Genomic DNA, 26,381 nt, shown 5'->3' with positions numbered 1-26,381 from the left:
CAGTTCTTGCATGTTAGAAAAAAAAATAAGAGGCTGGGAACTAATCACCTGATTTCTTCATGAATATACGAAAGGGGGAAAAAACAGGGAACAAAGATGAGAGGAAGTTAGTAGACATATCAAACAAATGCAACAAGTGGACCTTGTTTGGGTCTCAATTTGAACAAACCACCTATAAAAAGAGTTTCGTGAGATAGTTGTGAAAATTTAAGTATATATTTTATATAAGATATATGATAAATATTGTCACATTAAAAATATGATAATAATACTACAATTTTGTTTTGAAAACAAATGAATGCTTCACAAAAGATACTGTATGAGTCCATAACGTTCAAAAATGGCCATGCTGACATACAGTGTTAGAAGATGATGTTCATCTGTGAAGGGAGTGGTGAGTAGATGTGGTTATGAGAGGGGGTTCTGGATGCTGTTTATGTTGTGTTTCTTTCTTTTTTCTCCACCCCCCGCAAACATTTATTTATTTATTTGGCTGCACCAGGTCTTAAGCTGCATTATGCAGGAGCTTCATTGCGGCATGCAGGCTCTTTAGTTGTGGCATGTGGGATCTAGCTTCCTGACCAGGGATCGAACCCAGGCCCCCTGCATTGGGAGCAAAGAGTCTTAACCACTGGACCACCAGGGAAGTCCCAAGGTTCTGCCTCTTAATCTGATACTGGTTAATCAGTTGTCCTCAATTTGTGAAATGTACAGTGTTTACATACATAAAAATGTACACACTACATGTATAACATAGAGTAAATAATAAATGTATTAAATAAACTTTAATAAAAAGTTACAAAGATATAACATTAAAGTCCTTATGTTTTAGATATATCAATACATGTTGAAGTATTTATGAATAAAATTATATATTGTTTGGGATTTACTTTAAAATAATCCAGTGGGGAAGGAAAAAATGTTGGCAGCAGAAGAGAGGCGGAAAAGATTAAACAAGATTGGCCATTTGTTGATAGTTGCTGAAGTTGTGTGAAGGGTACGTGGGAGTTCATTGTGCTATTCCTTCTACTTTTGTGATTGACTATTTCCACAATAAAAGCTTTTTAAAGTAGCAAAGATGCAAATTTGAAAAACATTATAATGCATTCATTCCTCACATCATATAACAGGATAACTTTCAAATGGATTAAATATTTAAATCAGGGGTCAAATCTATTTTTGTATGACCACAAACTCAGAATAATTTTAACATTTTAAAGCACTGTTAAAAAAAAGAAAAAGACAAAAAAGAATATGTGACAGAGATGTATGTGGCCCACAAAACCTAAACTATTTACAATATAGCCCTTTACAGAAAAAGTCTGCTGACCCCAGAAAATGTTAAAAAGGAAATCAGAGAAGTATGAGAAGAAAACAGTGGTGAGCCTAGGGAAGGGGAAATCTTTCCTAATAACTCAAAATCCAGAAGCAATAGGGCAAAAACTGATAAATTTGATGACATAAAATTAAAAAGTTTTATGTGGGGAAAATAAAAATCCCTGAACTTGACAAACTTGGAAAAAGCATCTGCCACTTATATAAGAGACAAAGGATTAATTCCCTAACATAAAAAAGAGCTATTAAAACTTAAAAAATGTGGGGAGGACCAAAAAGTGAAAGTGAAATGTAGGCAAAGGACAGTTCACAGAAAAAGAAACACAAATAGTCCTTAAACACATAAATGGATATGCAACTTAATTTATAAGATAAAGAAAAATGAAAACTAAATTGAAATACATTCTTCACCTATCAGATGGCAAAAATCTGAAAAGTGTGCTAACATATTTTCTTCACAAGGCTGTGGGGAAATAGGTATTCTTTTTTTTTTGCGGTATGCGTGCCTCTCACTGCTGTGGCCCCTCCCGTTGCGGAGCACAGGCTCCGTACGTGCAGACTCAGCGGCCATGGCTCACGGACCCAGCCGCTCCGCGGCATGTGGGATCTTCCCGGACCGGGGCACGAACCCGTGTCCCCTGCATCGGCAGGTGGACTCTCAACCACTGCGCCACCAGGGAAGCCCAAAATAGGTATTCTTATATACTACCTGTGGGAATACAAAACAGTATACCCCTGAGGAAGGAACCTGGCAATATCACTTCAAGGAAAAACTTGGAAGTATCTTCCAAAAATACCCTGGCAAAAGTATAATATGACATATATGCATCACAGTATTATTTATAACAGTTAAACACTGAGAACTTAAAGTCCATCAACAGGGAAGTGGTTAAAATAAACCAATACATCCACACATGATGAACAATGCAACCGTAAAAATGAATGAGGGACAACACTATGTGATGATATGGAATGCTCTTCAGCATATAGTGTTAAGTGAAAAAAGCAAGGAACAGTTAAGTGTTTATAGCATGTTACCTTTTGAGTAAGAAGACAAGGAGGTATTAAGAACACACAAACACACACATACTTTTTAAAACACATTAAAAAAAAGCACATTAAAAAAAGCAACAATGAAAGGATAAATCAAAATGAATAAAAATGGCTACCTCTAGGGACAGTAACAAACCAAGATTAAGGGATGAGGATGGAAGAAGCTAGACTTCTCTGAAAGTGCCTTGGTTCTGTATTGTTTTGAGCCATGCAAATCTTTTACAAAATTAAACATAAAGGAGAAAAAGTAAAGGTACCACAAATCAAATGCAGTATGACTGAGCTGTTTGGACAAACCTTCTAAGGAGGAAGAACCTTCCAGGCTTGTTCTGCTGAAATCAATTCCCTTAGTCCCTGCAGTGACACTGCTTTCCTGGCAAGAAGTGGCTCCTTCCAACTCGTGGCAGACATCTTCATCTGTTAAAGAGGTAGATTCAGAATCCTGGGCTCCCACTGAAGAAAGACTGGTACGATCAGAACTTTGATCCTAAGGACATAATTATAAGCTTAATTTCCTTCATATTTAAAGTTAGTTATTTAAAAGTTCACTTCAAAGGCAGAGGAAACGCCTAATTACTCAGATGATCAGTTAATTAACATTACAACTTCTAGTGGAAAAAAAACCCCAACCAATTTTACGAGGGCATACTGGACAAACATGAGCTGGAGATCAATTTTTAAGACAGCATTTCTTAGTTAGATCAAAGCAGATACCTGTTAGTTAGATAACTGCTAACTTTAAGTCTTTGTTTATTGTTAATTTTCTTCCCTGCAAATCCCAGCCCAGGATGATACCATTAGAAAATTACATTTTAATCTCTTTTAATTTCATTTATGTTTACATTTTATTCTTTTCCATAACAATCCAGGTTTCAAAGACATGTATTTCTAGTTTTCATTTTTGAGAACACCAAAGTAGAAGTATTTTTTCCTGGTTACACCAGTAATATGTAAGAAAATTTGATAGACTTTTGTATGAAGAAAAAAATTTTTTTTAATAACTGTAATTCCACTGCCCAGATAATACACAGGTGTGTGTGTGTGTATGTGTTACTGAGTTACTTTTAATATTACTTGAAAATTTTTATTGGCTTTTTGGCTATATCTCATTGTGTTTTTTATTTAGTGGGTGCTCTAGGGATTGCAATACATATACCTAATCATTTACAGTTGACTTAAAATTAGTATTGTACCACTTCATATATAATAATATACCGATAACGAATGTCAGTAGGGTGAGTCTCTTAATCACTATGAAACCTCTACACATACTGAAAACCCCATGAGATAACGTTCAAATTTTTGTTTTGTCCAACTGCAAGTATTTTAAGGAATTTAAAAAGGTTTTAAGGGACTTCCCTGGTGGTGCAATGGTTAAGAATCCGCCTGCCAGAGCAGGGGACGTGGGTTCGAGCCCTGGTCCAGGATGATCCCACATGCTATGGAGCAACAAAGCCCATGCGCCACAACTACTGAGCCTGTGCTCTAGAGCCCGAGAGCCACAACTACTGAAGCCTGTGTGCCTAGAGCCCATGCTCTGCAACAAGAGAAGCCACCGCAATGAGAAGCCCACGCACCACAACGAAGAGTAGCCCCCACTCGCTGCAACTAGAGAAAGCTCCCGTGCAGCAATGAAGACCCAATGCAGCCAAAAATAAATAAATTTAAAAAAAAAGAATATATATGTGTATATAGCTGAATCACTGTGCTGTATACCTGAAACTAACACGACACTGTAAATCAACCATACTTCAATAAAAATTTAAAAAAAAAAGGTTTTAAAAAAGGGGTCTTATAGAGATTGGTTCAAGATGACGGAGTAGAAGGACATGCTCTCACTCCCTCCTGCGAGAACACCGGAATCACAACTAACGGCTGAACAATCACTGACAGAAAGACACTGGAAATCACCAAAAAAAGATATCCCACAATCAAAGACAAAGAAGAAGCCACAACGAGACAGTAGGAGGGGCACAATCACAATAAAGTCAAATCCCATAACTGCTGGGTGGGTGCCTAACAAACTGGAGAACACTTATACCACAGAAGTTCACCCGCTAGAGTGAAGGTTCTGAGCCCCACGTCAGGCTTCCCAACCTGGGGGTCCAGCAACGGGAGGAGGAATTCCTAGAGAAACAGACTTTGAAGGCTAGTGGGATTTGACTGTAGGAATTCGACAGGACTTGGGGAAACAGAGACTCCACTCTTGGAGGGCACACACAAAGTAGTGTGTGCATCGGGACCCAAGGGAAGGAGCAGTGACCCCAAATAAGACTGAACCAGACCTACCTGCTAGTGTTGGAGGGGCTCCTGCAGAGGTGGGGGGGTGGCTCTGTCTCACTGTGAGGACAAGGACACTGGCAGCAGAAGTCCTGGGAAGTACTCCTTGACGTGAGCCCTCCCAGAGTCAGCGATTAGCATCACCAAAGAGACTGGGTAGGCTCCAGTGTTGGGTTGCCTCAGGCTAAAGAACCAACAGGGAGGGAACCCCGCCCCACCCATCAACAGTCAAGTGGATTAAAGTTTTACTGAGCTCTGCCCACCAGAGCAACAGTCAGCTCTACCCACCACCAGTCCCTCCCATCAGGAAACTTACACAAGCCTCTTAGATAGCCTCATCCACCAGAGGGCAGACAGCTGAAGCCAAGAAAAACTACAATCCTGCAGCCTGTGGAACAAAAACCACATTCACAGAAAGACAGACAAGATGAAAAGGCAGAGGGAACAAGATAAAACCCCAGAAAAACAACTAAATGAGGTGGACATAGGCAACCTTCCAGAAAAAGAATTCAGAATAATGATAGGATGATCCAGGATACCGGAAAAAGAATGGAAGCAAAGATCGAGAAGATGCAAGAAATGTTTAACAAAGACCTAGAAGAATTAAAGAACAGAGATGAACCATACAATAACTGAAATGAAAACTACACTAGAAGGAATCAATAGCAGAATAACTAAGGCAGAAGAACGGATAAGCGACCTGGAAGACAGGATGGTGAAATTCACTGCTGTGGAACAGAATAAAGAAAAAAAGAATGAAAAGAAATGAAGACAGCCTAAGAGACCTCTGGGACAACATTAAATGCAACAACATTCACATTATAGGGGTCCCAGAAAGAGAACAGAGAGAGAAAGGACCCAAGAAAATATTTGAAGAGATTATAGTCGAAAACTTCCCTAACATGGGAAAGGAAATAGCCACCCAAGTCCAGGAAGTGCAGAGAGTCCCATACAGGATAAACCCAAGGAGAAACACGCCGAGACACATAGTAATCAAATTGGCAAAAATTAAAGACAAAGAAAAATTACTGAAAGCAGCAAGGGAAAAACGACAAATAACATACAAGGGAACTCCCATAAGGTTAACAGCTGATTTCTCAGCAGAAACTCTACAAGCCAGAAGGGAGTGGCATGATATACTTAAAGTGATGAAAGGGAAGAAGCTACAACCAAGATTACTCTACCCGGCAAGGATCTCATTCAGATTCAACAGAGAAATCAAAAGCTTTACAGACAAGCAAAAGCTAAGAGAATTCAGCACCACCAAACGAGCTCTACAACAAATGCTAAAGGAACTTCTCTAAGTGGGAAACAGAAGAAAAGGACCTACAAAAACAAACCCAAAACAATTAAGAAAATGCTCATAGGAACATACATTATCGATAATTACCTTAAACGTGAATGGATTAAATGCTCCAACCAAAAGACACAGACTTGCTGAATGGATACAAAAACAAGACCCATATATATGCTGTCTACAAGAGACCCACTTCAGCCCTAGGGACACATACAGACTGAAAGTGAGGGGATGGAAAAAGATATTCCATGCAAATGGAAATCAAAAGAAAGCTGGAGTAGCTATACTCATATCAGATAAAATAGACTTTAAAATAAAGAATGTTACAAGAGACAAGGAAGGACACTACATAATGATCAAGGGATCAATCCAAGAAAAAGATGTAACAATTATAAATATATATGCACACAACATAGGAGCACCTCAATACATAAGGCAACTGCTAACAGCTATAAAAGAGGAAATCGACAGTAACACAATAATAGTGGGGGACTTTAATGCCTCACTTAAACCAATCGACAGATCATCCAAACAGAAAATTAATAAGGAAACAGAAGCTTTAAATGACACAATAGACCAGACAGATTTAATTGATATTTATAGGACATTCCATCCAAAAACAGCAGATTACACTTTCTTCTCAAGGGCAAACAGAACATTCTCCAGGATGGATCATAACTTGGGTCACAAATCAAGCCTCAGTAAATTTAAGAAAACTGAAATCATATCAAGCATCTTTTCTGACCATGATGCTATGAGATTAGAAATCAATTACAGGGAAAAAGACGTAAAAAACACAAACACATGGAGGCTAAACAATACGTTACTAAATAACCAAGAGATCACTGAAGAAATCAAAGAGGAAATCAAAAAATACCGAGAGACAAATGCCAATGAAAACACGATGATCCAAAAACCTATGCGATGCAGCAAAAGCAGTTCTAAGAGTGAAGTTTATACCTATACAAGCGTACCTCAAGAAAAATCTCAAATAAACAATCTAACCTTACACCTAAAGGAACTAGAGAAAGAAGAACAAAGAAAACTCAAAGTTAGCAGAAGGAAAGAAATCATAAAGATCAGAGCAGAAATAAATGAAATAGAAACAAAGAAAACAATAGCAAAGATCAATAAAACTAAAAGCTGGTTCTCTGAGAAGATAAACAAAATTGGTAAACCATTAGCCAGACTCATTAAGAAAAAGAGGGAGAGGATTCAAATCAATAAAATTAGAAGTGAAAAAGGAGAAGTTACAACAGACACCGCAGAAATACAAAGCATCCTAAGAAACTACTACAAGCAACTCTATGCCAATGATATGCACAACCTGGAAGAAATGGACAAATTCTTAGAAAGGTATAACCTTCCAAGACTGAACCAGGAGGAAACAAAATATGAACAGACCAATCACAAGTAATGAAATTGAAACTATGATTAAAAATCTTCCAACAAACAAAAGTCCAGGACCAGATGGCTTCACAGGTGAATTCTATCAAACATTTAGAGAAGAGCTAACACCCATCCTTCTCAAACTCTTCCAAAAATTTGCAGAGGAAGGAACACTCCCAAACTCATTCTATGAGGCCACCATCACCCATACCAAAACCAGACAAAGATACTACAAAAACAGAAAATTACAGAATATCACTGATGAATATAGATGCAAAAATCCTCAACAAAATACTAGCAAACAGAATCCAACAACACATTAAAAGGATCATACACCATGATCAAGTGGGATTTATCCCAGGGATGCAAGGATTCTTCAATATACGGAAATCAATCAATGTGATACACCATATTAACAGATTGAAGAATAAAAACCATATGATCATCTCAATAGATGCAGAAAAAGCTTTTGACAAAATTCAACACCGCTGGATAAAAAAACCCTCCAGAAAGTGGGCATAGAGGGAACCCACCTCAGCATAATAAAGGCCATATATGACAAACCCACAGCAAGCATCATTCTCAATGGTGAAAAACTGAAAGCATTTCCTCTAAGATCAGGAACAAGACAAGGATGTCCACTCTCACCCTTATTATTCAACATAGTTTTGGAAGTCCTAGCCATGGCAATCAGAGAAGAAAAAGAAATAAAAGGAATACAAATTGGAAAAGAAGAAGTAAAACTGTCACTGTTTGCAGATGACATGATACTATACATAGAGAATCCTAAAGATGCCACCAGACAACTACTAGAGCTAATCAATGAATTTGGTAAAGTTTCAGGATACAAAATTAATGCACAGAAATCTCTTGCATTCCTATATATTAATGATGAAAAATCTGAAAGAGAAATTAAGGAAACACTTCCATTTACCACTGCAGCAAAAAGAATAAAATATCTAGGAATAAACCTACCTAGGGAGACCAAAGACCTGTATGCAGAAAACTGTAAGATACTGACGGAAGAAATTAAAGATGATACCAACAGATGGAGAGATATACCATGTTCTTGGATTGGAAGAATCAATATTGTGAAAATGACTATACTACCTAAAGCAATCTACAGATTCAGTGCAATCCCTATCAAATTACCAATGGCATTTTTTACAGAACTAGAACAAAAAATCTTAAAATTTGTATGGAGACAGAATAGCCAAAGCAGTCTTGAGGGCAAAAAGTGGAGCTGGAGGAATCAGACTGCCTGACTTCAGACTATAATACAAAGCTACAGTAATCAAGACAATATGGTACTGGCACAAAAACAGAAATATAGATCAACCCACACACCTATGGTCAACTAATCTATGACAAAGGAGGCAAGGATATAAAATGGAGACAAGACAGTGTCTTCAACAAGTGGTGTTGGGAAAACTGGACAGCCACATTTAAAAGAATGAAATTAGGGCTTCCCTGGTGGTGCAGTGGTTTAGAGTCCGCCTGCCGATGCAGCGGACATGGGTTTGTGCCCCGGTCCAGGAAGATCCCACATGCTGTGGAGTGACTAGGCCCGTGAGGCATGGCCACTGAGCCTGCGCGTCCGGAGCCTTTGCTCCGCAACGGGAGAGGCCACAACAGTGAGAAGCCCACGTACGGCAAAAAAAAAAAAAAAAAAAAAAAAAAAGAATGAAATTAGAACACTCCCTAACACCATACACAAATATAAACTCAAAATAGATTAGAGACCTAAATGTAAGATTGGACACTATAAAACTCAGAGGAAAACATAGGAAGAACACTCTTTGACATAAATCACAGCAAGATCTTTTTTGATCCACCTCCTAGAGTAATGGAAATAAAAACAAAAATAAACAAATGGGACCTAATGAAACTTAAAAGCTTTTGCACAGCAAAGGAAACCATAAACAAGATGAAAAGACAACCCTCAGAATGGGAGAAAATATCTGCAAACGAATCAAGGGACAAAGGATTGATCTCTAAAATATATAAACAGCTCATGCAGCTCAATATTAATAAAACAAACAAACCAATCCAAAAATGGGCAGAAGACCTAAATAGACATTTCTCCAAAGAAGACATACAGATGTCCAAGAAGCACATCAAAAGCTGCTCAACATCACTAATTATTAGAGAAATGCTAATCAAAACTACAATGAGGTATCACCTCACACCAGTCAGAATGGGCATCATCAGAAAATCTACAAACAACAGATGCTGGAGAGGGTGTGGAAAAAAGGGAACCCTCTTGCACTGTTGGTGGGAATGTAAATTGATACAGCCACTATGGAGAACAGTATGGAAGTTCCTTAAAAAACTAAAAATAGAATTACCATATGACCCAGCAATCCCACTACTGGGCATATACCCAGAGAAAACCATAATTCAAAAAGACACATGTACCCCAATGTTCATTGCAGCACTATTTACAATAGCCAGGTCATGGAAGCAACCTAAATGCCCATCGACAGACGACTGGATAAAGGAGATTTGGTATATATATATACAATGGAATATTACTCAGCATAAAAGGGAACGAAATTGGGTCATTTGTAGAGACGTGGATGGATCTAGAGACTGTCATACAAAGTGAAGTAAGTCAGAAAGAGGAAAAACAAATATCGTACATTAACGTATATATGTGGAACCTAGAAAAATGGTACAGATGAACTGGTTTGCAGGGGAGAAATTGAGAGACAGATGTAGAGAACAAACGTATGGACACCAAGGCAGGAAAGCGGCTGGGAGTGGGATGAATTGGGAGATTGGGATTGCCATGTATACACTGATGTGTATAAAATGGATGACTAATAAGAACCTGCTGTATTAAAAAAAAAAAGGGGGGGTCTTTCATATTAACCTGATATTTACCATCTATTTTGCTCTTTCTTCATTTCCAAAGACCCAGATTTCTTTGTGGTATAATTTTTCCTCAGCCTGAAGAACTTCCTTTAGCATATTTTATACAGCAGGTCTGCTAGTCATGAATTCTTTTCCTTTATCTGAAAATGTTTTTATTTCACCTTCACCCCCTAAAGAATATTTTCACTGGATATGGAATTCTGGGTTGACAGGCCTTTTCTTCAACAGGTTAAAAGTGTTGTTCCACTGTATTCTTCCCTCCACAGATTATGATGAAAACAAGTGGCCATTCAAATCCTTATTCCTCTGTAGGTAATGTGTCATTTTTGTTTAGTAGCATTCAAGATACTATTCTTTTTTTTTTCTAGCAGTTATTTTTTATTAGAAATGGATATCTTTGGTTATTAACAGTTTGCTTTTATGTATATATAGGTGTTGTTTTCTTTGAGTTTATCCTGTCTATAGTTTACTGAGTATCTGCAAATCTAAATCTTTTACTGAATTTGGGAAATTTTATCCATTATTTCTTCAAATATTTTTCCTACCATAATCTCTTTCTCCAATTCTTTTGGAATCCCAATTTTATGTTATACATTTTGGTATTGTCCCACAAGTCTCTGAGGCTCTGTTCATTTTTATAAAGTCTCTCTCTGTTCTTCCAACAGCATAATTTCTGTTACTCAATCTTTAAGTTCAATGACTCTCCTTTGTCATCTCCATTCTGCTACTGAACCCATCCAATAAGTTTATCTCAGAGTGTATTTTTTATGATAAAATTTTTTGACAAATAATTTTTCTGGTTAAGAGTTCCTTTCTTTTCTTATTTGAAATGTGTTTTTTCTTTACTTCAGGGAATCTAGTTATAATAGCTGCTTTAAAGTTTCCATCTGATAATTCCAACATCTGGGTTATCTCAGGGTTGTCTTTCCCTTGAGAACTAGTCACATTTTCCTGGTTCAAGTAATTTTGGATTTTATTTTGGACACCATGAATGTTATGCTGTGTAGTCTGGGTACTTTTATAATCTCTTGGAGAATGTTGAGCTATTGTATTAGCAGGCAGTCAACTAAGTTATGTTCAGATTGTAATTTGTGTTTTGATTTTTGTAGGTGGTGATTTAATCCCCAGTTTAATTCTCTAAGCCTTGTCCATGCTGGTCTGCATCTATCCCATGTATGTGTAGCTCAAGGGTGAGGCTCAGACTTGTGTGGGCCACACACAGAATTAGGAATCCTTCTTTCACAGATTCCCCTCATACTCTCCAGCCCACAGAGGCTCCCTTCTCTGGTTCCTCTGTCCAGGAAATATGGGGATTCACTTGAAGTTTTAGCTGCCAGGGATGCCATGCCACACTGTGACTGGGACCTGCTCTTGGAGCAAAAATGTATGAGAAAGAAAATGGGAAAATTTCCCCACAATCTGCTGCTTTTATTTTTCAGAATCTTAGATAGTTTTTTTTGTATTTTGTTTGGAGTTTTTAGTTGTAAATCAGTGGGAGGGACAGGCTTTAGTAGTCTTATGTTACCACAGTGGAACTAAAGCTCTCACCCAAATTTTTAAAGAGTATTTTTGCTGGGTACAGAAAAACAGGTTGGCAGTCATTTTCTTTCAGTACTCTAAAGATGTCTTTCCAGTGTCTTTTGACATCAAATTTTCTATTCAGAAGACAACTGTCAGCTTTCTTACTGCTGCTCTTTTGAAGGTAATAGCTCTCTCTTCTTTGGCTCCTTTTTGGATTTTCTCTTTGTATTTCATTTTCATCTATTTTAACATAAGATGTCTAAGTATAGGGTGTTTTTTTGTTTTTTTTGCATTTATTCTGCTTGACATTTGTAGATCTTCTAAATATGTGAGTGACATCTTTAATCACTTTTGGAAAATTCTTGGCAATTAGCTTTTTAAATGTTCCTTCTACCCCTTTTTTTCTTCTTCTTCTGGAACTAAATTACATCAATGTTAGGCATTTTCACTAAACCCCACATTTTTTCCTGTATTTTCCAATTTTTTCCCTGTCTGTACTTCAGTGTGATATTTTCTACTAACTTCCCAACTAGTTTACTAATCTTTCTTCTCCTGTTTTTTTTTTTTTTTTTTGTCTTTTAAATCTAACTACAGCTTTCTTAATTTCGCATCTTTTTCAGTTCTAGAATTTACACTGGTTCTTTTCAAAAGATAATTACCTGGTGAAATTTTGCATGTTTCTAGCTTTTTTTTCTCACCCTTTTCTCTATTTTCTTGGACATATTTTAATTACTTCAAAGTATCTTGCTAATTCAAATATTTAGATCACCTGAAGGTCTGTTTCCTCCATCTGTTTTTCTTTTGTTTTTAATTATGGTCCTTGTCTCTCAGTACAGCTTTCTTTTTTTTTTTTAATATTTATTTATTTGGCTGCACTGGTCTTAGTTGCAGCACTTGGGATCTTCGCTGCAGTGTGCGGGATCTTTAGTTGTGGTGTGTGGGATCTTTAGTTGCAGCATGCAGGCTCTTAGTTGAGGCACGCAGGATCTAGTTCCCTGACCAGGGATGGAACTCGGGCCCCCTGCACTGGGAGTGTGGAGTCTTAACCACTGGATCACCAAGGAAGTCCCTCAGTATAGCTATTTTTAATTCAGTAATAGAATATAAAAAATTATATATAAAAAACTGTAAGGACTCCAGTTGATGTTCTGGTCCTCTGGAAAGGACACACTTTTTCCTTGTTAGAGTAAAGGCTGATTAGTTTAATCTAATCACAGACTGAGCTGAGTCCAGCCTAGGTTGCAGTTTTGGTCAGGTTCAGTCTACCTCTGTTTTGCCAATGCTCCTAAGGCATGGCTCTGCAGGAATTTGAACTAAGGGCCTGGTGTGTACACCAAAGCTTCCCTGCCCTCACTTTCGCCAGCTCCCAGCAGCTTATGAACTAAGCTATTGTATTCCCAGCACCACGAAACTGCTGAGAACTCTTAATTATCAGAGACATTCTGCTTATGTTTTCAGACTAATGTTTCATGCAGTATCAGTATTTGGAAAATGTCCTGAAGGAAAAAAGTTGTGTATCTGAGAACCGTCCAGTCTCTATTTTTGTCTCTCCAGCTCTACAAGATCCCAAAAGTCCTGCTGGCACCCTCACCTCTCCACAGTCCTCTGATAAGGCAAAGCCTGGATTTGCAACCTCTTGCTCTGTGCTCAGAATAAGCAAATGCCCTCAAGGAAAAAGTAGCTATAAAACTTCAGCTCATCTCTGCAATTCTCCTCTCTCTAGAATCTTGCCCCTCTACTTTCTAGTTGTTTCAGCAGTTCTCTGATGACTTTAAACAAATACTTTCCATATTTCATCTAGCTTTTTGCTTTGGGAGGTATGCAGGTGTATCACAAGGTACTCCATCCTAACCAGAAAGAGAAATCCTATGCCTGGCTGGTAATTTTTGAAGGCAATAAATAATGAAGCTCAGTAAGCATTTTCATATGACTCTAATTTTTACTCCAGCTACAGATCACTTTCTTTCAAAACTGAACTAAAAATATAACCTTAGTTAGTGGATTCTTTCCTTTCGAAGTTATTGTTCAAGTCCAAATTCTGATACTTACAAACCTTACGCACCCCAAGAGTCCTTTCTGTAAAGCTGTATTTTAGGAGAATGGTAAAAACAGACATCTTTGCAAGTAAGATACTTTTGGTGGTGGAGGAGGGTAAAAGGAAAAGTAGAAAACACTAATAAACCTACCTTGGATGATGTGGTGTACATGGTGAATCTTGAATACCATTTGCTTGCTTTCTCTGCAACTCCTTTTCCAGCAGTGAACATACTGTTTCTTAGAACATCTAGTTTAGGTACTAGTAGTGTATCTAAATTAAATGAAGGTGATGAATGGGTTAATGCATCTTGAGATTCTTCTCTAAATGGGCAAGTAGGTGAGAAGGCTGGAGAAGACCAGAGTCTATCCCTTGGTCTGTCTTCGCTTTTTGAGTAACTTTTAGATTTGGTAAGTCTCACTGGACCAGGAGAATTAGGAGGCAGGCTAGATCTTCTGCATGCCTTGACCAACGTTGGACTTTTCTTAGCGGTTACTTTATCATCACAGGCCCGTTGTAAATCAATGCTTGGTGTTCGACTTGTCAAAGGACTGCTCATGTTATTCATATACATCACAATTTCTTCAGCTAAATCCCGCCTAGCAGATGGTGTCGAAACGCTTTTGCTATCATCTTCCTCCTCTTCCTCCTCTTCTTTTTGCTGCTGTTCAGTCTCAGCAACCAAAAGAGAGAGGGGATCAAATCCTGTTGCAACATCAGTTTTTTCAAAAGGTTTTACTGAAAAGCTGCTATTCAAGCGTTGACTCCTCTTAGGATTTTGTGGAGCAATGTACCCCACTTTTGATCCATCTGTTTCATTGTCTAAGTCTTCTAAGTCAAAAATAACAGGAGAATCCACTTTATCTGCCAAACAATTAGAACCATCAAAAGGTGTATCATCATCACTAGATTCCTTCTCTATACTGTCTCTATTTGATCTTAAAGATGGCTTTCCAATATCAAGACTATTTGGTCTTGTGCTTTTTGAGATTACATTTGAAAGAATTTTTGCATCAGCTCCTAATTTTTCAACCATATCTCCAGGGTTTGCTTCCTGGTTAATTCTATTGAGCATAAGTCCCATTAGTACTCCTCCACTAAGATTTCGGTTTCTATTTCCCCAGGACATTTGCTGCTGCAAATTAGGCTCATTGTCACTTTTATGTCTTTTCCTGAAGCATCTACTGTGAATGTTTCCTGTTTCATTTGTATCCTCAAAAGATGATATTAAGAGCGGCTCAGACGAACTTTCTAAAAAACAAGAAAAGTGTTTTTAGCCACGAAAAAAGTAATATGCAAATATAAGTTGTCTGAAATATTTAAGATACTAGTAATAAAATGATAACAGCAAGCACTCATCAAGTGCCTGTGATTTCACAGATGCTATACTAGGCACTTTACTCACATTATCTACCATAATCATTCCAATATCCTTATGGGTGGAGAAAAAACTGATAGATTACCTAGACCAAAGTTACCCAGTCCTTAAGCGAGAGAACTGGGATTCAAATCAAATATGAAGGGTATGATCTGAGATATAAGGATGCACTGCTTTTTAAAACTTGTAAGATTAATATTTACCCTTGGTATATTTAACAACAATAATAATGAATTTATGTCCATTTCACTGAACGGATTAAATAACAATGGTTATACAATTGTGGTTGTGCTAGACGACCTTAAGATTCTGAGTCTTCTGCCTATAAAAACAAAACCAAAAACACTAAACCAAACCAAATAAAAGGCAGCTATGTGAGCTTTATTCATAAATAAAAATTATTTTTAAAACTCCAAATCCTTATGACTATAGATGTGGCTAAATAATTTTACCTTTGCTTTACATATTGATTCACGTTTATAACAGTCAAATGTGAATGGCCACTTGCTATTCAGAAACACTGTTCACTGCTTTTTACCAAATTACTTAGGTACCTACGCTGAAAGCAGAAATCTAGATTTTTTTGATCACTTTAATTGTCCTTATGTGGGAGTCTTCTAAAGCATTAGTCTAGGTATGGTATTGTCAACTACTCTTTTCTTTAAAATAAATTTATTTATTTATTTATTTTTGTTTGCGTTGGGTCTTTGTTGCTGCGCGCGGGCTTTCTCTAGTTGCGGTGCGCGGGCTTCTCACTGCGGTGGCTTCTCTTGTTGCGGAGCACGGGCTCTAGGCATGTGGGCTTCAGTAGTTGTGGCGCACAGGCTTAGTTGATCTGCGGCATGTGGGATCTTCCCCGACCAGGGCTCGAACCGATGTCCCCTGCATTGGCAGGTGGATTCTTAACCACTGCACCATCAGGAAAGTCCTTCAACTACTCTTTTTACATGCTTTTTCCAACAGAATTAGCTCTCTATAATGAGCCAATTCCTAAATATGTGCCTTTTTTCCTATCATATGATGTATTTGGGTAACAGGATAGGAGATAAAAGGGACTACTAGAGACCATAAAAGCCTACAAACTAATACTGTTTAATAAGCATACAGCATTAACAAGGAAAACAGTAGAGCAGAGAGGTAAAGTGTCTTCTTTTTTTCTGTATCAGCTTATGATTAAGTATATAAGAAACCAAGAACATACTTTCTTCTGATATTCTGGGAAACCTGCTTAACAGGTTATATATTATCAAAGACCTGGAGCAATCTTATAATCCAAAGATGTAACTCTAGGCCTGCATTTAAATAGATGTGTTCCTTTGCAAAGTAAGAACAATGCAATGGCCTATAGACAAATAAAGCTGGTTATCAAATTATACCAGGGGTTGGCAAACTACACTGCTGAGCCAAATCCAGCCTGTGGACTGTTTATATACAGTCTCTAATGGTTTTAACATTTTAAAAGAGCTGTAAAAATCACACACACAAAGAACAAGCAATAGAGACTTTATGTGGCCTGTAAGGCCTAAAATGTTTACACCTGGCCATTTACAGAATAGTCTGTCTGACTCTAAGTTTATATACCTGCTAAATTCCAGCAGACTAGGCTGGATGCTGCGCACCTCTAATAGAGAGGCTGCAAACTATTTAACTTCCTTGGGCCTGGTGGCTCTATGACGTAATTCTGGCAAGTGATAGTAAAGTGGTAGTTTTTGAGGGTTTCTGGGAAAACGTCTGCTTTCCTGGTAAAGGAGGTAGATGTTGCTGGCACTCCCCTTGCCCATTCTTTCTGCCTTGCACAGATAGGTGGTGCCTGAAGTTGCCAGCAGCTGTATTATAATCATGGTTAGGTTCAGAGATCTGAGGTAAAGCCCCTGAACCAACATCTTGGGCAATTGTTTACTCATGAATTTCGTGAGAAAAGAAGCCCTCAACTTGTTTAAGCCAGTGTTAAGTCATATTTTCTGAGCCTTAAAACTGAAAGAATTCTGAGCTAATTTACTAGCCCTTTTTTTACACCTTTGAACATGCTATAATCCCTTCCTACCATACAGCCTTTACATATTGCTTCCCACTGCTTAGAATGCTCCCTTTCAATTTGTCCTTTGGAACCCCTATCCTCATTTGTTTTCTACTCACCCTTCAGATCTAAGCTCAGAAACCATATTATCAAGGAAGGCTTTCCTGACGAATGTCCCTCGAAACCCAGGACAGGTTACATATTCTCATGGCAACTTACAGCCCTTCTTTTTTTTTTTTTCCCCCTAATTTATTTATTTTTGGCTGCATTGCGTCTTTGTTGCTGTGCGTGGGCTTTCTCTAGCTGTGGCAAGCGGGGGCTACTCTTCACTGCGGTGTGCGGGCTTCTTATTGCGGTGGTTTCTCTTGTTGCGGAGCACGGGCTCTAGGTGCACGGGCTTCAGTAAATATCACACACACAAAGAACAAGCAATAGAGACTGTATGTGGCTTGTAAGGCCTAAAATGTTTACTACCTGGCCATTTACAGAATAGTCTGTCTGACTCTAAGTTTATATACCTGCTAAATTCCACCAGACTAGGCTGGATGCTGTGCATCTCTAACAGAGAGGCTGCAAACTATTTAACTTCCCTGGGCCTGGTGGCTCTATGACGTAATTCTGGCAAGTGATAGTAAAGTGGTAGTTTTTGAGGGTTTCTGGGAAAACAAGCCAATTTTCTAAGGCATATAATAGGTTTCCTAGGTATGAACTAGAGTTGTTAGTTTATCCTTAAGATTTTTGACTCCTTTACCAGGAAAGTAGACGTTTTCCCAGAAACCCTCAAAAACTACCACTTTACTATCACTTGCCAGAATTATGTCATAGAGCCACCAGGGCACGTGGGCTCAGTAGTTGTGGTTTCCGGGCTCTAGAGAGCAGGTTCAGTAGTTGTGGCACACGGGCTTAGCTGGTCTGCGGCATGTGGGATCTTCCCGGACCAGGGCTCGAACCCGTGTCCCCTGCATTGGCAGGCGGATTCTTAACCACTGCGCCACCAGGGAAGCCCTTACAGCCCTTCTTGCCAGTATTTACTATCAGGGTGTTTTTATATTTACTTGATTATTTGATTAATGTTTTCCCAGCCCTCCCATGTACTTCTCTTTGGAGGCAGGGACCATGTTTATTTTTGTTCTTTACTATATCCTCAGTAGCACCTGGCATATGGTAGCAGGTATAGTAGGAGCTCAAAAAATAATCGCTGAATGAATATTGTCTGCTGGGAAACAACTGCAGCCAAGAGACCAACCCAGAATATAACATAGTATAATATATTATAATATGCCATGTTACAGCTAAATGTGGTAGCTAAAGGGAAAAAGTTAAAGCACACTAAAAGCAGAATTAGGCTTAAAAAAACATTTCAGAGTATGTTTTCATATTTCAGAGCATGCTTGATTTCAGAGTAAATTGTCTTGTGATTGAATTCTCAGTAATTCAATATAAATTAATCAAAATGTTAAAATTCCCAAGATAACCATGAAGTAACCATAGGATGATGATTTTATTTCAATTACCAACCAAACATTAAAACATTTCTTTGGTTATTCCACTCCCACATCTTTTAGAAGCTGTCATTTATTTATATAATGATATAAATAAAATATACATATACTGTACTGCAACACATGAAGAAACTTGAAAGGTGTTTTGAATTCTAGCAAGTACTAGTATGTAAGAAAAAAGTTACAGAAATGTAAGTATTCCTATAAATCCCACATATAGTCTTTGGTAGTAGTGATAAACCCAGAGTACTTAACAGATGGGAAAGTTTTCAAGTCAAAAATCTAGAGCAGGGGTCGTCATGGGCCAGAAAGTAAATATTTTAGGCTCTGCAGGCCATACAGTCTCTGTGGCAACTCCACAGCTCTGCCAACGTAGTGCCAAAGCAGCCATAGACAATATGTAAGTGAATGAGCTGGGTGTGTGACAATCAGCCTTTGTTTATGAACACTGAACTTTCATATAATTTTCAGGTGTCACAAAATATTTTTCTTCTTTTGATTTCTTACCATTTAAAAATGTAAAAAAACATCCTTAGCTTGTGGGTCTGTACAAAAACCAGGCTGCAGGCCTGGTTTGGCCCATGGGCCACAGTTTGCCTACCCCTGAGTTAGAGGCATATCTAACTATGCTGCAGAAAAACAAACATCATTGCAGCAGCAGGGCCTTTATAGAGATATTTCAGCTTTGACAGCACAAGTCCTTCAGTGTTTGTTTAGATTACAATGATGCAGAACTGAGCTAATACAAAAAATAAAATAATGTAATTATGAAATCAGACTATTAACACTAGAAACTCTGAATCTTATGTCTGTTTATTGCCCCCCAAAACAGTCTGATGAAAAACTTGTGAGACAAGGTATTATCCCAGGTCCTAAAATGACTTTTCCATTAAGTAGCTGAGAAGTTATGGGACCTGCCAATAGTCCGACTATGCCTGAGTTTTCTCATCTTTGAAAGAGTGCTAATACCCCCTCTCACTAATATAAGCACTGCTGTAATAATACATGAAAAATAATATATAGAAAGTGCTTTGAAAAGAAAAAATATTAGGTATTGTTATTTAAACTACCTGAAGGACTATCCTTTCGCCTCTGAAAAAAACAGGAACAACACGAAGACTAAGGAACTCTATGCTTCATTTAAAAATTGGCGAGGTGTCTGGTACCCTCAGATTGATCATCTCACTTGCTCCCCACTTCCCCCTTCCCAAAACTCCCCACAGTCCAAACTCAAAAGGCAGCTTGTAGGTATGTCCCTTTACTTTGTTACAATAAAAGCTTGAACAAACTATATTATAAAATACAGAATTTAAGCTTCTAAACTATACCATGAGAGGCTGCGAAAGTATACCAAAAAACCAAAACCAAAACAAAAACCAAAACAAAAAAACGAAAAATGAAAAAATCCCTTGAGAATTAAGACTTAAAAAAAAATATTCACTAGAAATACAGATACAAGTTATTCTGCACATAACAGACGAATACCATTCAACTTACCTGTGCTTTCTCCTGATGTTTTATCAGCACTGTTATTTGCAGCACTGAGGCGAACTATACTGGAAGAACTTTGATAATTGAGCTTAGGAAGACAATCAGCACTTCCCTTTGCACTCTCGCTCTCTGACACTGTAAAGATTAAAATGCAACTGTTAAGATGAAATCTATATACATCAGAGGAGCCATAAAGAGAAGTAGCTTTTAGTTCTAAATACTTCTCCCGGAAAATACGTGATGAGAAAATACTGAACACCTCTATATCTATATTTGTCAATCACGAATAACTGATACCATTCATTCAAGTCCTCAAGGTGTGTATCAAACAACTAAGTACTGGTCACACATGAGGTCCATGCATACATTTTATATTTCTTCTTTGGTTGTGAAACACTGCTTTTGACGGGGGGAGGTAAGCAGGAAAAATATAAGTCACAGACCATTAATAAAAGCATTAAATAAAAATACTGTTAAGCCCCAGAAAAGAGCCACTGTTTGAAGAAATATATATTTCTACTACAAGAATAGTATTTGATCGGAGGGTGTTTTGCCACTAAGACTACAAACTTCACACATGAAGTACTTGTACATTGGAATATTAGGTGGTGTAGAGGGCTTTTATAATGGGAGGAAATAGGAGTAACAATGGGAAAATGAAACATAAAATTAGTACTTTTATACTTAAAGTCACTCGACTTTTCTATTAATGTAAGCTCACAGTTTTATACAATATCAACTTAGTACCTACAGGAACTAGAATCACTCCCTTTCTTATCTTCTTCTTCTTGAATGTCCTCAGTAGATGTATCCCCTCTTCTAACTTCATCCTTAGACAGTGAATTATATCCAAGGTCAGACTGGCCACCTGGAAAAAGAAAAAGACAAAAAACCCTATGCTGTTTATCATCAACTTCTTTAGTAGTAAGAAGAAATGGAATTAGAAGCAACACATTGGTGTTTAGATTTACTCATAGAAATTTTTCTGGATAACTTCCAGTTGAAAGCATTATTTTGTTAGTTCCTCCCCATCTCTATTAACGTAAGAAAGGGATGATCACAAAATAATTTATTTTTAGTTTCACAATGTAGTCAACAGTAATTACGTATGTTCACACTACTATCTGGGCTCCAAAAGACACAGACAAACCACACATTCTTTATACAAGTCCATGACCTTTCTAGGTGAAGGTCTGAGATCCAGCTAAGCAACGGAGAAGAAAAATCTGCAGGGAACTCCTAACAAAACACTCACACACAGATCACTGGAGCCAAATGTCTAAATCATCTGACCAAAAAAATGGGTTTATTTAAACTTATTGATAGGTAGTTATTCTGAAAATTCAACTGAATAATTACTGAATTGCACATGAGTACAAATACATGGGAATGAGAAAAAAAACTAGTGTTAAAGCTATTAAGAAAAGCAAACTCTGCATCAATATAAGAAAACTTCTAATACACTGTTCTGTTAAAGAGGCTCTCTGTAATTTTCAGCAAATTGTTTTCACTAGATTAGCATCAAAACATAAGGTTTTGAATTCTAGTACTCTACCTTAGGAGACATGATTTTAAGTAAACCACTTAACCTTTTTGTTTGAATCTCAAGTTCCCAGATTTATAACATAAAAGGTTGTTATGATTATATGAGTATATGACTGCATTAAAAATGGTTTTATAAACTTGCAAAGAACTATCTAAAGAAATTGTATTAAGTATCATTAGGTATTTACTTTAATATCTTTGTTATAATTTTGAGTTTGGTATTTTTTCTAATCAGTTTCATCTCTATTTCCAAAGAAACTATAAATTATAAAACGTGAAGATAATCTTGATAAAATTCATGCTTTTATTATAAGGTCTGCACTGCTTTAAGATGGCCTTTTTAAAATTTTTTTATTTTTTTGCGGTATGTGGGCCTCTCACTCTTGTGGCCTCTCCTGTTGCAGAGCACAGGCTCCGGACGCGCAGGCTCAGCGGCCATGGCTCATGGGCCCAGCCGCTCCGCGGCATGTGGGATCTTCCCAGACCGGGGCACGAACCCGTGTCCCCCGCATCGGCAGGCGGATTCTTAACCACTAGCGCCACCAGGGAAGCCCCCTAAGATGGCCTTTTTAAAGGCCACAGTTAAAAACAAAAGATGGATTTCTTCATTTTTAAGAGATAATGCCTAAGGATGACTACTACAACTCTGTGATTAAATTCACAATTGCATGAACAAGAAACAAAACCAGGGCTTCCCTGGTGGCGCAGTGGTTGAGAGTCCGCCTGCCGATGCAGGGAACAAGGGTTCGTGCCCCAGTCTGGGAAGATCCCACATGCCGTGGAGCGGCTGGGCCCGTGAGCCATGGCCACTGAGCCTGTGCGTCCGGAGCCTGTGCTCCACAACGGGAGAGGCCATAACAGTGAGAGGCCCGCGTACCATGAAAAAAAAAAAAAAAAAAGAAACAAAACCAGTCAAGGAAGAACAACATATCAAAGCACATAGCTTATATTTATTACTCTTAAAAGTATGCATAAAAGGAGACAGACCAACAATGTTAAAATTTGAAGATAGAAGCCTCCATATTTTATTATTAATGCTTAGATTTTTAAAGTTTCTGTCCATTAATAGGTAGCTCTTACACTGTATTCACAAGTCATGTCTAATTTTTATAATGTAATAATGAAATGGACAGAATTATTTAAATAATTTAGGTGTGTCAGTTTTAATAATAAAGTTTATGTACAAATCTTATATTTTAATGAAATTAAGTCATCTTTAGTGCTAGAATGTTACAAGTTTTATATATATTTAAAATTTTTCATTATAGCTTTTAATTTTAATATAGTTGAAGACTCGCAAGAAGTTGCAAAAATAATACAGTACAGAAAGTTCCTGTGTACTCTTTATCCAGCTTCCCTGAATAATATCTTACATGAAACATGGGACACTGTTAAACCTTGGAAATTGATGTTGATATGGTACTATTAACTCAGATCAGGGATCTAAGTTTCTTTTTTTAAAATCCTAACAACATTAAAAGAACTATAATAACATGTTCATAATACAAAGAAGAACTTACCCTAAGAAAATGATATGATAAAGAGACCTGTGTACTATCCAGAGTTAATTGGATTATCATGGACTAAACACTCGAATACTTTCTTAAACTTTCATTTCTATTCAAATAGAGAATGAATAAAATTGCATAGTTATAAAATACAATGTCATATGCCTACCACATAAAATTAAAAAGTGACAGTTACATATATCACTGAAAATTAAAATCTAAAAAAGACAGGCTAGCAAACCTAGTTTTTAAAATGTATTGTAATAAATGTATACATAAGCACACACAAACCTGTACTAGATCTATCATCAGAAGCATACATTTTGATTAAACCCGTATTAAAAGGTGCCTGCTCCACAGTGTGTGTCCCATGACCACTATCCATGCTGCCATGACTAACAGCATCCAGGTCACTGCCATCTGCTTAAGAACACAATTTGACAGCATTTTACTACTCACGGAGATACCAAAAATACATATTAGCTTGCTGCTCAAGTTAATAATCTACTAATACTGAACATGACAAGCGTCACATAATTAGCAAAATACAACTATAACAAAGAAACCTATTGTGAATTATTAATGAATACTAAAACAAGACCACCAAAGGTAGAAAATTTAACAGTTGCAACAAAATAAGTAAAATTTGGTGTTTTTTTAAATGGGAAGAACACTCTAATATTAGAATTTGCTTAATGGCAATAAAAACTAGAAAACATTCAATATTTTGAAACTAATTAAAATTTCTAAAAAGTGGAAATTGTAACTAGTCAATTAATTTTAAAGAAAAAGTACAACATATACATCCCTTAAAAACTTCTAATTACCTGAGAGAGTTGTTTGTGATAAATGTGCGTGTTTCTTTAAAGCTCTTTTGAACTGTGCTACTCCTAAAACAACGTTCCTCACTTTTGTCCAAAGAAAATAGCCACTACGACTTCTTGAAGGCCAGGTACTTTCCAAAACAGCCTATTCATTTGACAAAATAAAATAATTAGTAAAATAATTTTTATAAATGAACACCCACTGGCTTTAGAGTTAATCTAAAGAATAAGTAGATTGTATAATCCAAAATATCAATAGAACAAAAAAAATCTTACTTCCAATTTACAAAATATATTTTAGATACTCTAAAATAAATACCAAATAATCCCTGCATCATTTATTTCTGCCATTAAACTAAGGTTGTGAAATCACAAAAGTTATACTCTTTCTCCATTAAGTCAAAATAATTACCTTATTATAATAACCATACGTTATGGCATTGGGGTCAATACCAGCTTTCTGCATTTCAAACAGCACTCGAACTGCAAGCACTGGCTGATCATACTGTCCACAGAGCTGCATAAGAATGCGGTAGCACACCTGGAACACAGTAATTTCGAAAGTGTACAGAATCAAAATATCTATGTACATAAATCTGGAATAAAATAATGCATTTTAAAGGATAATTGTTACCTCATCAGGTGGATCCATCTTCTTTGACTGCATTTTTTTAAGCACATCATAGGCTGTTTTCAGAGCCCTGACTTTTGAATGACATACTTTCACATAAGCTGGGAGACAAATAAACCACAGCCCGTAACAGTGACGCAGTAGACACCTAGACCACATCTGAGGAATGGAAGAGTACCTCTTGGCAATTTTATGGGCTGATTTAATTTCCTAGAAAAAAATGCAAGGATCTTATTAATAAATTTGCACACTTAAGCATCCTTATCTTTAACTGAAGGCTGAGCAAGTACAACTCACATGCTTTTATAATGTTTCCCTAACAAAATCTGTCTACAATTAATATATATTCAAGTCTCTGCTTTAATCTGTATTATACAATATGTAAAATAATGTTCTAGAACAAGAGAACTGGTTAATTTTTTGAAGTCAGATTACTCTAACTTTTCTTCAGAATGCTTCAGGGAGCATAAATGATCTGCTAATAGTTATATATGGGGTACTAAAGTATATTAAGGGAGGAAGAGTGTCAAATTTATTTTTGTTCTAATACTTGATTACATGAAGAATACAAAATCATCAAAGCACCTGTTTTGTTCTTCTGAACATGGGAGAAGGGCTACTAGGACTACTTGATTTTGAAGGCAATTTGCTCTTTCGGGTTTGTAGAAATCCTTCAGGTCTCTCAAATAAATTGTTCCTAAGAACTGGAAATCCATTATAGCTGTTTTTGAAAAGAAAAAAAAAAAATCTCAAGCACACATAGATGATCATACTGGTTACAAGCTAAAAAAAAATTATGACCAATAACTTATTTTAACTTATTAACTTATTTTAACTATCTTTCTCCATCAGACTATGATAATCAACAAATATTCACGCTAATGTTGCTTTTCTTACTATAATAATAAAAATGTAATAGCGAAATACAGATTCAAGTATGTATTTTAGAGGGAAAAAAGTGAAATACATTTAAATTTTGCTGAACTTGACACCAAACTCCAAAGTAACTCAAAAAAACTTTGTTAGTATTCGTGTAAATAAATAGCAAACATATCAGATAATACGGGTAAAAGGCCCACCAAATCAATACTCTTTCACACAGGACAGTTATTAATATCATTGTTTGGATTAACATATTACTGTAGAACCTTCCTCTTAAAAAATGCAAATAACATAAGTCAACCAGGACAACCTATTACATTATCATGAATGGATTTAACTGGTTAGGTAAGCTGATTCAGGGCCTCATTTATGAGAAAGAAAATTGAAGAGGTTGGAGAAGAGGAACAAAGATTAGAATAGGCAACTCTATGAGGAGGTGGGCCTAATTTGGGTGCTAGAGCAGAGTGTTTGGGGCATTTAAAAGGTAGCAGCAGCTGGGAAAAAGACATGCTAAAACGACAGAAGAAGCCCCTGAGGAGAAAACTTATCCTACTTTAGAATATTCTTAAAGGCATATAAATAGTTTTAATTAACTAAGAAGAAAACTAACTATAATAAAAGATAAACTATATCTATTATACATTATTATAGGAAAATCCAGTAGAATAAGAAAATATTAGTCATGACTGAATGTTAAGTAGGAATAAAATAGCAATGAAGTTCAGGAAAACTATGTCCCCTAAGAAAATTCACTGTATGTACATGGTGTGATAATAAGACCATTCTGTGTATCTTATGGAAACTTATTGTCTTATC

General features: G+C 36.9%; 1 protein-coding gene across 6 annotated transcripts in view; it reads right to left on the bottom strand.

Annotated features, from left to right (window-relative positions):
* The window catches only part of DENND4A (DENN domain containing 4A), a 132,855-nt gene that overhangs the window by 13,479 nt on the left and 92,995 nt on the right, over positions 1 to 26,381 (bottom strand). For 2 of the 6 annotated variants that reach the window (XM_030875216.2, XM_030875218.2), the window contains exons 16-24: positions 25,269 to 25,404; positions 24,687 to 24,893; positions 24,465 to 24,593; positions 24,056 to 24,197; positions 23,520 to 23,651; positions 20,927 to 21,043; positions 20,182 to 20,310; positions 13,939 to 15,038; positions 2,686 to 2,875 (exon numbers count right to left, since the gene is read on the bottom strand). In XM_030875216.2, the coding sequence (XP_030731076.1) occupies positions 2,686 to 2,875; positions 13,939 to 15,038; positions 20,182 to 20,310; positions 20,927 to 21,043; positions 23,520 to 23,651; positions 24,056 to 24,197; positions 24,465 to 24,593; positions 24,687 to 24,893; positions 25,269 to 25,404 (2,282 nt within the window). The remainder of the gene's footprint in view (positions 1 to 2,685; positions 2,876 to 13,938; positions 15,039 to 20,181; positions 20,311 to 20,926; positions 21,044 to 23,519; positions 23,652 to 24,055; positions 24,198 to 24,464; positions 24,594 to 24,686; positions 24,894 to 25,268; positions 25,405 to 26,381) is intronic. The other 4 variants (XM_030875217.2, XM_030875219.2, XM_030875220.2 and 1 more) reach the window with 2 other exon arrangements.

This window comes from Globicephala melas, chromosome 2, assembly GCF_963455315.2.
Source record: "Globicephala melas chromosome 2, mGloMel1.2, whole genome shotgun sequence".
NCBI classification, from domain to species: domain Eukaryota; kingdom Metazoa; phylum Chordata; class Mammalia; order Artiodactyla; family Delphinidae; genus Globicephala; species Globicephala melas.
The sequence above is the reverse complement of the archived record's forward strand: the minus strand, read 5'-3'. Positions and strand labels throughout refer to the sequence as shown.